This window comes from Plectropomus leopardus, chromosome 24 (assembly GCF_008729295.1).
Source record: "Plectropomus leopardus isolate mb chromosome 24, YSFRI_Pleo_2.0, whole genome shotgun sequence".
Taxonomy (NCBI): Eukaryota; Metazoa; Chordata; class Actinopteri; order Perciformes; family Serranidae; genus Plectropomus; species Plectropomus leopardus.
In genome coordinates, this window is record NC_056486.1 from 12,280,855 (window position 1) to 12,293,746 (window position 12,892).

The window sequence follows — 12,892 nt, forward strand, 5'->3', positions numbered from 1 at the left end:
CATTTTATTAAGAGGTATTTCTAATTTTTTTGGTCCATCTCATTTACTCAAATATAGGGAATAAATATTATTCAATGCACCTCTGAATATAATGTGGTTTATTATAAGACTATCACTAACTAGGGGTCAACAAATTATTGGCCTGACTGATTATCAGGGCTGATATTTGGCATTTTGCCAATTATCTCTATTGGCATTTTATTTTAATGATCGCCAAAAACATTAATTAATTAAAAAGTGCAAAGAAAGTGTCAGCAGGGGAGGAACTTTTACTTTGTAAAGACTCAGGGATGTGATTGTAGTATTGCGTTGCAGTTTGATATATTCCAAATTCTAAACATTGACAAAAAGATTTTCATTTTTATTGTAAATGTATATAGGTTCCAAATATCGGTTACTGGTCTCATTATTATTGTACAAATTTTCTTTAGTTTAGTTTACACCTCTACGACGAAGCCAAATAAAACAGTGAATATTGTTAGCATCATAAAATTAGACTTGACGGCAGAAGAGTTGTAAAGAGGTACCTAATAATGTGGCCACTGGGTGTAGAAATCATTTTAATTATAAATTAGGGAATTAAACAAATACATTTAGTAGCTTTATGTGAAGGGCTCTCCATGCCATGTAAATATGCTCACAAATAATAAATGGAGAGTGAGGATGTCAGCAGGTAATCGTTGATCGATTTACTGCTGAGAATATTTTTGAGTGGTTATACATGTCTTTCTATGGGACGATGCTTCGCTTGTGTGAAAGTGCCTTGTTGTCATTTACGTCTACTAGCAAACAACACAAACAGATCGCACTTCAGAATGCGGTGCTGAGGCTCATTGAGTCATTAGGCGAATTTCTGTTACAGCTTTGTGTAAAACTTAAGTGATATTTTCGAAATGTCGATAAAACGCAATTGAGAGACGACTGCGTTTCCACTGAGTGATGTTCTGTTCTTCTCCTCTCATAACACTCCAAGAAGCATGGCGATGGATGTTCAAAACATCAGAAGGTTCACTTCGCCTGCCACCGCACTTACCGTCATTATGTCCAATCCAAGGCCACGTGTTACGGCGTGTTATGTCACTTATGAGGGATTTCTGGGAAGTGAGAGTCCATGATTTCACAGAGGAATTGTGGATTGAAAACTCCAGTAACGCGATGCAATAACACCTCTTGTAGTGACTCTTTGACTCTTTGTCGTCCATCATGTGACCTATAAAAGTGAAAAAAGTGTTTTCATTCCTTTTTTGCAAAATACGGCTTTTTTGAATCACCTGAACTACCAAATAGTGCAAGCATAACTTTTTTGGTATAAATGTGCGTTTTTTTTTTGAAAGTGGGTGTACCTTATATTTGCAATTTCAGTTTGTGCAATCTGAGGGTTATGGAAACCCACCTACACCGCTCAAGCACTTCTTGTATTTCACATAATTTCATTATTTGTTTTGCTTAAAATTGTACCTGGTTGGGTGTCTGGCTATTGAAAGCAAATTTATCTGAAGCCGACATCCCTAATTTAGAGGTGTCTGGATTCATTAAGTGTGAATCTAAAAATGCACTATGTGGATAGAAATATAAAACTCATATTTCTGTTTGTCCACCTGTTTTTTTTGCACTGTGAGCTGAGGTGAGCCCTGACATTTAACTCAAATGTTAAGTAAATAAGTCCATCATCCAGCACGTTCATTTGATCAGTTTCATTAAAACTTAGTTTAGAGAGCTTCTTATGTAAATCAGTCAAGTCCTTTTAGCTCTGTTTGTGTTTTTCTGGCGTTCCTCGGCAGTTTTGACATTTTTAGTAATCAACAATATTTGTGTGTGTGTGTGCCTGGGAAATTTGCTGCTTTGCCAATGTGTGGTGCAGAGCCATGCAGGCTGAGAACTGCTGGAAAAGACAGCAGAGAGGGGCTTCTTCCCAAGTGGAGCTGCTGCAGTCACATACATAAAGATTAGGGCCACTGTGCGCCTGCCCCTCACCGCGTCTAGACCTATGGTATTTACGATAACTCGACTTTGGTACTGCGTGCTGATTGCCTGTGGTTTAGTGCTGCATTCATATTAGAAGAAATATATTCAAATGCTGTTGCTGTTTGGACTCTGCTGCCCACATCAAACAAATCCATTTCTAGGTCAGTTTTTGGGCTCTCTTAGCGTGTAGCATTTTGTAATCAATCAGCAATGTTTTCTACCCTTTTAAAGACTTTCAGTAAAAAGGGAAACCATCATCAGTGCACTTGTTTTGACACATTTCAATCACTCTGTAATGCCAAAAAGGGAGTTTGGGGAATCTTCAAAAAAAGGGGGCTGCATGGCCTACTTGTGATTACCAGTGACACCAGAGGGCTGACACAAATATTCCTGTTGTCAGCTCATATTTACATGACTTCTGTTGTGATGAAGGCGGCTGTAAATTAGCACAGGCCTGCAGCAGCTACACAATCAACACAAGCAGGGCAGCAGTGCATTTAGAAAAGAGCAGGCGCACAACGGCCTCTGATACACAACTGTACCTTTTGATCTGCCATACAAGTACAAAGTTGATGATAGTTTAACTCTTTAACATCTGGATCATTATAAGTTTTCTTGTGCTGAATTTAGACGTCTTTCTCTGGTATTTAAACCTCTGAAACCTGAGACAGTTAGTTTAATTTCTTTCCAAAACATGAGAAAAACATAAAAAGCAACTTGACAATATATGTCCCGCAACCTGCCAGAAAACAAAAAGAAGTGAAAGGTAGAGTAAAGTTAGAGTAAAGTTAAAAATTTTTACCATTTAGTCTGAGCTAAAGGTCAGATGGCCAGGGACCCCATTTTTCCATCGCCAAATTTTAGCCTAATTTTGGAGCGTAATTTAGCCCCCCTCTTGATACGCTAAAGCTGATTATGGTTTTCACTGTAGCTTTAAAACTCAGTCTGGTACAGCTTCTTCAAGACAGAAATGTTGGTTGACGATTAGTATGATTTAAAAAAAAATTATGCGTTAAATACAGACCTTAACTGCATCGCAATTTATGCATTAAGTTTGACATCCACACAAATGGATGAACAGTGTAACTTGACTGGTTGACAGATGCATAACAGCATACGGTACTTCTAGTTCCACAAGATACAATTCTACTTATTTTTTGCCTTTAAAATCTGCAAAACACCTTGTTTGCAGTAATAGCTCTGTGTTTTGTTTAATCTTTGATGATGTTGGTACCTAATTTAAGATTTACTTCTGCGTGTTGCTCAGTTCTGTTAGGAGCATGATGTTCTTACATATGACGGACAGTGTCACTACGTCTTGTTTGCATCTTTTCACTTCCATGTAACCGTGGTAACAGAGACTGTATGCTCACCACTGACCGACTGTAACATCTTCTCTATGCAAACCCGAAGGCAATGTGGGCTGCGGGGCTTTTACACATGCTAACACGGGAGCAGGGAGGTCACGCATGACATGATGTGTGATTACTGTGGATGACATGGGCTGTACGGGTGCAGCAGAGTATGAAGTGATAGATTTCAGTGTGTGCAGACTCCACTGCTCCTGTGGATCCATAACTGACTTGAATTATATGACCCGTAACTGTGACTGTGATAACTGAGCAGAGGCCGGAGTCACGTGCAGACTGCATTTGTTCCACTGGAATAATCAAAACAAGCTATCTAAAGTGATCATGCAAGGTTTCTGGATTCAATGCACTTTTAAATTTTGGGTCAGTTTTGAATGAATTCAACAAGTGTTGCAACATGTTTTTTGTTTTTTTTTTTCTTTTCAAATTCAACGAAGCATTTTAAATTCGCCATGGCTCTGATTTATGCCTTAGGGTGGCTCCTTTTCCTTAGCAACAGCAGCCGAGGCTCATAAATACTGTAGTATTTGGAGACATACACCATGCCTTTCTGATGGACAAGAGACATGGAGCAGAGCGATGCTACACTCGTGATCCTAATATAAACCTATAGGTTATCATTTCTGTTAAATTACATTGAGGATGTTTGTTTAAAGTAAAATGACTTTGCAGCTAGGCACATCAAGATAGCAGAAATTTAAGAATCAATACCAATAACAATGAAATTCCACAATTTTTGATACCCAATTTGTAATAAAAAAATATTTTAATGTCATTAATCCCTTATGATCCCGAGTGATTTAGACATATTAAATCACTGGTCTGATAGGCTGATGTTTGTCCCGCCTCTCCTCCACTGTGATTGGAGAGTTGGAGGAACAGTGACAGTAACAAGGGCATCATTTTTCCCGAAGATGAACATTTTCAGACATGGAATTTTAATAATACCTGAATACTGGATGCCAACGTGGCTCCTATTCATACTAATGAAATTGCTCTCCTGACACAGATGCCAAAAAACGCTCTAGCTGCCAGAGTTGTCTTCGCCTTGTGCGGCCCAGTGTGTATGCTGGTCCCCGCCCGTGAGATCCCGCTCTGCTCATAGGCTTTACATTGTGATGATGTCACTGATTTTTAAATCAGTTTTGTTTTTCTCAATATAAAACCTCCATGGCTCAAAAGGTCATAGTACAAAGTCATACAAGACGAGTTTAATAATTGACCTTGTTTGCAGTCGGAGGTGTCAGCAGCTCTTTTACACACTACCAGTGACCTGTGGGGAAAATGCTGTTTTGGGATGCAGGGGATTTTGAAAACTTGGAAGCAGGAAAGAGTGGCTGTCTTTGGGACTTGTTTTCGACTCTGAGCAACCAAAAACAAGAGCAGTGCTCAGTGCAGAGTGGGTTCTTCAGGCCTTGTCAGGATGCTGGTGTTTGTAGTGTAAATATGCGCGGCTCCCATTGCAAAGAATTAACAAAATACATCCGCCTCAGGAAAAACATGATTTCCTTTTCAACGAGTCGAGCCGGAGCTGTTGCTGTAACCGCACTTGTCGCCATCTTCCTCGTGTTGTTGTTGTTTTTGCATGCTGGAAGGCGTCCTTCTTTCTACTTTGGCATTTAACCCTTTGAGACCTGGAGTGACATCACTTTTTTTGTGCTGCTTTCAGACACAGTTTCATAAATATTATACCTTTGAACACCTGAGCTAATTAGGGCAATGACTTCCAAAACAGGTGGAAAAAAGCTGATATGTAGCTTGGTAAGAAATGTTCTTCAAACCTCTTTGATTTAGAGAATTATTTTTAAAAAGGCAGGGAAAAATTTCTAAGCGAAAAGAAAAAAAAGGGAAAAACTAGATTTATGGCTCATTATCATAGTTACATATTGAAGATTATGTTACAGAATTATTATGATTTTTTAAAGCATTTTCCTAAGCCATTTCCTTTATTATTTTTATTATATCTTTATTTATTTGCAGTTGCAAAACTTGCAGAACTTTTCTTACTTTTTACTAATTTCTTGCAAATTTTGGGTCCATTTCTTCTTTGCTTACTGCCTTCTTCCCATGTTTTTGAAAGATATCAAGCCAGTTTGCTCAGGTTTCAAAGGGTTAACAGCAGATTAGAACAGACTCAGGCATGTATCCCATCAGATTTTTAGTACCCACAATACCTGTGATACTTGAGAAAAAATGAGAACATTTTTAGAATTTTTGCACCGACTTGATACCAGAGTATCGGTTCTCACGGCACCCCTGTTTGGCGCTCCAGGCTGTGCGCAGTTGTTCACATCATGAATGAATGCCAGAAAGTCAGACTCTGGTCTCAACACAGTTTATAGTAAGTGAATTTTGGCTTTCTGGGTCAGACTTGTAATTGTAAGTCTTTATCAAACAGTGTTTTTCTGATGGAGTCCCCTGAGGCGAAAAGCTGGAGGGATGAAGGCGCTGTAGACGACTTTTGGTAAACAGGTCGTGATGAATTATTTTACAGCACATTGATTTTGAAAGTGAGACTAAAGATGCGAGGCTAACCCTCGGGATAGCACCTGACAGCCCACTGCGGCCGGCAGTCCTCCCAGCGCTGTGCTCCTCGGACTCTGAACATATGGGAGTTAAACGGTCAGCTGGGATATGTACGTCTGCATACGCGCGCGCGTGTGTGTGTGTGTGTTCCGAGGCTGACAATGCGTAATGCATTTGTCATGCCAGCCCGGTCGAGCAGGCATAAAAGCCCTTCTCTTCTTAATCGAGGCCCACAGGGTGATGTGGTAATACAGATGGGTCCTGTCATGCTTTTCAAGACGAGGAGGAGGAGGATGAGCAACATGAAGAGGAGGAAAGATTCATCTGGCCTCTGTGGATCTCCATTAGAAGGGGAGAATTGGGTTGATGGATAGATAGGTTGATAGGTAGATGTTTTCTTCCCGTATTGATTAGAAGTTCTTTTCAACTTTATTTTTCTCTTTGAGAGATGAAAGCGAGCAAAACAAGCTCTCACGCAGAAGTACAAAAAAGGAAATAAACAGCGCAGACGATGGAAAATGTGTCCTGAATATTCTCTTTTACAGCGGTGTCATCATTACCTATGCGCCGTCCCACATGAATCTGTCATGCGTTATTTGGACATATGTCAGGTCGGCTCAGCTTTTGTGATTCATGTGTTTGCTCAAAGACTCACGCTCACTTCTAGGAGGGGGATAAAAGACTGACGAGAAGGTGGAAACACTGGACTGGAGTTGCTTTCTCGTGTGTAAATAAATCTAACTGAAGACGCAGTGATTACTGTAACTCAGTGGAGCTGACTAATGTCTGCCTTATGCAGATTCAGAGTGTCATCCTCCACCTTGGTGTAAATTAAGGACAATTCCCTTCAGGTTGTCCCAGTTTCCAAATGCTGCAAAGCTGTAACAGATCAGCTTTCCTCCCTGTGCTTCCACTTTTAAATTTTCTACATTTCCACTGTAAATGGGTCCCACAGGAGGGACACTGTCACCAAGGTTCCCTCCAGGTATTTCTGCCCCAAAATCCAAAGACATGCAGATGAGCTGGCCTAGCCTACATCGCCCAAATATTGTTTATGTCTGTCTGAGACTGCCGGTGTGTCCCGGGGTTTCCCGCTGCTCGCTAGAACACCAGCCCCTGGTTACTCTGAATGAACAATGAGTGCATATGTATTTCTCTATCATTTTTACATTTTGATTATGTATTGTCCTGTCCGCTTTCAATGCCAGATTTCCCCAAATGCACAATAAAGATTTGATGCTGAGCTCGCTCTGGGGCTTGATGCCCAGCGATGGAGCCAGACGGTACTCGAAAGACAGCCAGAGATGCTCGCCAGTGACCAAAAGGGTGCCAGGAGGAAACCCTGCAGGGACTTTAAAATGATTAAGAGCAGGAAAAACAGAAATAGTCCTCTTCTGAGTTAAAGGGTGGTTTAGGGTTAAAAATTTACCAAATTTCGAATTATTATGAAGTAATTTCACTAAAAAGCAAATGTGTCAACAGTTGAGTTTCAGTCCAAATGTATCTCTGACCAAATTTTTTCATAAAATCAGCAAAGAATATCTATTTATCTGTCTCTCTATCTATCTATCTATCTATCTATCTATCTATCTATCTATCTATCTATTTATGGTATCATCACGATACGATATATTGATTCTTTGGACAACGATACAATGTTTGCCAATATCACAAAGTCTGCCACTATACAATTTCAATTTGATTTGATTTAGGGGCCAGCGATCGATATGAGTTGATATTATGTGCTTATTTAACACAGTCGAAGCTGCCACACTTTTCTTTTTTCTTTTGTCCAAAAAAGATAAAAACAACATAGAAATAATTGTAAAAAACTTAAACTGCTTCAATTTGTGAAAATTAATAACACTCTGTTTTAACAAAAGTATAAAACTTGGCCCAATAATAACTGTTCATAGACGGTTCAGCTGTCCAGTTTCAAGTCAAGCTTCTCCCAAATATACTGCATGCTAACAGTATTAGCATAAGCCTATGGCAATTAACATAGCATAAATTAGCTTAGCGTCTAGCAGAGTTTTCCTGTACTCATAACTGAAGCAATTTACTTCCTAAATTTCAGTCTGCATGCACATTTTTTCAGCACAACAATACACTTGAATGCATTTCAACTTGAAGTTTTCAACTTAGGCTAAAACTTCTGTATTTTTTTGGGGAGCGACTGAAAAGCTCTGCCTGGCGTGTGCTTGATTAACAAAATAAAAGACAAATCGGAGCAGTATTGGTAGACTTGTCATGTGGAACACATGATGTTTTTTATCTCAATTATCTTGTTTTGAAAATCTAAAATAAAATCTGATTAATCGCCGTGCCCTAGTTTTACACGTCCACATGGATAAACAGTAACAGCAGTTTTGAAAAAATCTGCACCATAGATGGTGATTAAAAAAATCTGTATTTTAGTGACCAAAAACTTGGTGTGGGAGGCAAATGTCTGGTGAGATATCTTCTTTAGCCTTTGGTGAGAACCATGTTAGTGTCATTACTAAAGATAGCATTAGGGCATAATGTTGCTTTATATTATCAGCAAAGCAGTCTTGGAACTGGATGCTGTCTGTTTTTGTTAATGAACAATACAGATATCAAGCTAAACATCACAGAGAGCATGTTAGCAGGAATACTGTGAGCTGAATCATGGACAAACAATAATAATAATAATTTGAGAAGTGCATCTGCATTGTTGTCCCTCATTGTCCAGTTGGTGGAGCAGAACATGCTGTTGGAATTGAATCAAAGCCTCCCAGCAGGCCTTCACTAACCAAAACTGATTGCATCAGTGGGCCAGCACAGCGGGTCCCCGGGGACATAACACGCAGATGTGCACACATGAACACACCGGCGTGCACTTCAGTTCTGCTCTCCGTATCAACATCACAGAATAACATGACTGTGAAGACAATTTACAATGTCTTCAACGTCGATGATCCATAAAGAACCATTAAAATGACAGAACATGGGTCATGGATTCATTAAGCGGCTCTTTCCCCAACATGTGACATCTGACATTATTAGATTACATGCAAAGTGCCGTCTTTTCGTGCTCTTAATTGAGAGTGCTGCTGTCTGTAGATAACCAAATAGATTCCATCCAAGTGGCAGTCTTCTTTTTAATTTTCTCACCTTTTTATCAGCATTTGTGCTGCAAGATTTACTGAAGAATACTTCTTTCTCAGCAATGACACTGCTTCCTCTTCAGTCTGGTGCCAGCGTTCACACCTGGAAGCTCCTTTATTTTTTTAGGACAGGAAACAGTTTGACTTTAGGTTGTTTTTTAAGGCATTTTTGCTTATTATGAAAGTGACAGTGAAAGACAGGAAAGATAAGGGAGAGACAGGAGATGCATGCAGCCAAGCGCCCACCAAACTCGAACCACGACAATTGCGGTAATGAGTCAAACTCGAAGGAAAACTTCACCTCCAAAATAACTAGTTGTGACCAACTTTTTTTTTTTTTTCATGCCTCCACTTCTCAATTCACATAGAGGCATACAAGAAAAACTAAATTTTCTTCACAACTTCAAGGTAACACAGAGTGAGCTATTGACATACAAGTGGTCATTTGGGGGATGAAGTATTCCCTTAATGGCACTCGCTGTACCTTGTTGCTGACCGGGTAGAGCCCTCAGCAAGCAGCTTGACTGGGGGGGTGAGGTGTTAAATGCACTGCTTGAAGGCACATTTTCTGCTGGGAAGGAGTATAAACATGCATATTTGGACCGAATTTTATGGGGGTTTTGCAATGTTGTGCAACATTGAGGCTGTGCTGATATCTATTAAGACTATGAAGATGGTCATAATTGAATTGTACAGTGCAGATAAAAAGTTCAAACGAAGATTTTCCCCAGTCTTTAAAAATAAAAAAGTAAAATATATCATGTGTGCATAAAAACCCCTGAGTTAACTTATTGTTGTTGGTTTTTTTTTCCAACAAAGACTCCCCGCTTTGAAAAACACTTCCCACAGAGATATCTGACAACGCACCACTTGGCTGAACATCTAACCTTTGACACACGGCACGACAGTAAATGGCGCCTCACCCTCCTTGTTTCACCTGAAACACATTTTTCCCCGGCAGGCCGCAGATTCCAGATACGTCCGATGTGCCGGTGACAACTCTGCAAAAACAGTACAAACGCCATCTCACAGGGGTGGATGTACAAGAGCTCTCACACACGCACCGCGCTTAACCTCAGCCTGCACGATGGAACCAAAACCTTCATTTACACTATTGTCAGAAAGAGGCTTTGTTGTGTTGAACAGCTCTCCAAAAGCAGGACGCTGTTTTGTGTGCCATCGAGAGAATACAGAAAGAGAAAAAAAGCGCATGAAAAACATTTCTGTTTTAATGAAAACAGATTGATTCACTTTAACAGATACATTTTTCACCAGTTTGAAATGTATCATGTTTGGGAACATAGCTGTACATGTAGCTAAACATGATCACAATATGTTGCGGCCATGCTGAAGCCCCACGTTGTGCAAAACGCCCCCTAACAGGTCTGAGCGTGTGTTTGTGCCTGTGTGTGGGTGTGTTTCTTAGAGTCTTAGAGGAGGTACTGAGAAAAAATCACCAGCTTGCTATGTGGCAAAGACACAATTAAATGTCTTGAGTCCTGACCTGGTAAACACCAGATCAACATACGCACCGTGTGGCGGATTCAGGCGGATGTGACATGATCTTTCCAAGAATCACCCAAAGACATGCTGTTTCATTACGGAAGACATGACTTTTGTGTGTTTTTCTTTTACTAAAAATACAAATGAGTTTACCACAAACACATAAAACACAGTCAGAATTATGCAGGAAACCCATGATATGAATTTTTGATCATTTTTTTTCTTCCTTGCTGCTGTGAGATGCATTTATTTGTTTATTTATTTTCCTCAGTTTTACAGTAATAAAAGAAGCATACAAAAAATCTTAGCTGCAGCATTTAGGTCTGGTACCATTCCAAATTTCTGATGCTCCAGTTTTCTCTTCCTAGAACCGAATGTTGTTGCCAAGCAAAATTAGCCAAGATCCTACATACTCACTTGAAATGCTATTAATTGCCATGGTAACACGGTAACTGTTCCAGGAAGCACAGTGCAGCTCAAAAGTAAATCTTCCCTCTGTAGGTGGATGGGAAAAAGGAAACAGACTCGTATTATTTGTATTTGTATTGCATATTATTTTGCCTTCCCTGTCGAAAATAATAATGCAGCCAGCTTTACTGCCTTTAAGAGGCTGTGACGCACTCATTTTTTCACAAAGCATGAGGGTAGATGTATCTTGTGAAACTAAGGCACTGGTTCCCAACTGGTCCAGCCACTGGGTCCAGATTTCCCTTGAGTCATTCGTTCAATGCGTGCACATTAAAGAAATTACCTCGAGGATGACCTGAGGGCATGGTGTGGATTTTGGGACATGGCCATTATATCAGTATGCAATTCCTTAACCATTTGAAACTGAGAAAAAAAATTGTTGTCTTTCAAGGGGCAATCAGCAACTGGGAAAAAAATTGTCCTGAAATTGCAAGAAATTATAACAGAAAATTACCTGAAAGAGAGAGAGAAAGAGATAATTATTAGTGTTATTATAAAATAAATGCAAAATGTCCAGAAAATTATTTTATATGATTTTTGTAAATATTTATTTAAATCAAGTTGCAAAAATAAATATTGTATATTATCATTTTTGATTTATGTGTGTGTATATATATATATATATATATATTATATTTTATTTTTTTTTTTTTTTTTTTTTTTCAGGTCATTTTCAGGTTTGTTTTTTGTTCTTTGTTTACTTTTTTTTTTTAAGTTTCACTATTTTGTTTTTGTAACTTATTACTAATACCTTGCTAATATTTGGGTAATTTCTCATGAAGTTGCTCATTGCCTTCTAAACATGATTTTTTTGAAGTAATCAAGCCAATTTGCTCAGGTTTAAAAGGGGTTAACTCTCCTGCTGACATAGTTTTCAACTAGCTTCTACACTTGAACAGCATAATAAAATTGCAGCCCAAGATTGGTATCCGGTCAATTTTTGGGGGCACCGCTGGTCCAGGTGACACTGAACGATTGTATCCATTGTTTCAAACCTGATTACTGATTCTGGCTATGGTCACACATAACGGCAGACAAATGAGGAATAAAATAGAATGATAGCATATATAAATCTCACGTGTCCCACGAGCAGCATGTGCAGCCTCCATCACTCACTCTGCTTTCTTCTGGCTCTTGCAGTGAAACCTACAGTCATCGATGTGGGCATCTACGTCAACAGCATCGGGCCTGTGTCATCCATCGATATGGTGAGTTAAAGCCTTCTCTCTATCACACACGCACACTCACACACACACACACATTCACCCATTGTCCGACATTAGCATCATCACACATGAATGTTGCCATTACTCACGGCGTATTTGGAGGTCATGTGGGCCACCACAGCTGTTGCTGTGCTGAGGGAAGCCAGGGAAGACAGGTGTGGACGCTTTGTTCACGTTCGGTGGATCAGGTCGGATTAAGCAAATGAGTGAAAAGCCCAAGAAGTGTGATGGAAATTTTGCTATGAAAGCTCTCCGCTATCAAGTCAGACAGCAGTCCGCGTCTGCGGGGAGGACACCTCGTCTTAGGCGCCGGCATAACAAAGTGTTATTTTCCTCCCCTTTTTATGCTTTTTTTACATTTATTGAGTAAGTGGATCTTTTGCACCAGTGTGGAAATTCTTAGAAGAAAGTTTGAGTAGGAGGAAAAAAAGGTTTTGGAAGTTGACCAGGACATGGATCAATGCATATTTCATTATGGAAGGCCTGATCAGATGCCATAAAATATATGAAATGCTGAAACAGAGAGCTTGATATGCGTTAATGAGAAAATAGCTACAATTCAGACAACTTTAAGCACAAGTGGTCTGTTGTTTGGCCTTGAGTGAAGTGCAGTAGATTAAATAGATGCAGCCTTTCATTATGTGTAATGCCAACAGCCTATTCAACTGCTGTCAATACACTTATATATGATATTTTGCTTCCAAAC

At 39.6% G+C, this 12,892-nt stretch overlaps 1 protein-coding gene across 1 annotated transcript in view; it reads left to right on the forward strand.

The window, feature by feature from the left end:
• The window catches only part of LOC121962607 (gamma-aminobutyric acid receptor subunit gamma-3-like), a 70,941-nt gene that overhangs the window by 28,105 nt on the left and 29,944 nt on the right, over positions 1-12,892 (forward strand). The window contains exon 3 of the mRNA XM_042512819.1: positions 12,101-12,168. Coding sequence (XP_042368753.1) covers positions 12,101-12,168 — 68 coding nt within the window. The remainder of the gene's footprint in view (positions 1-12,100; positions 12,169-12,892) is intronic.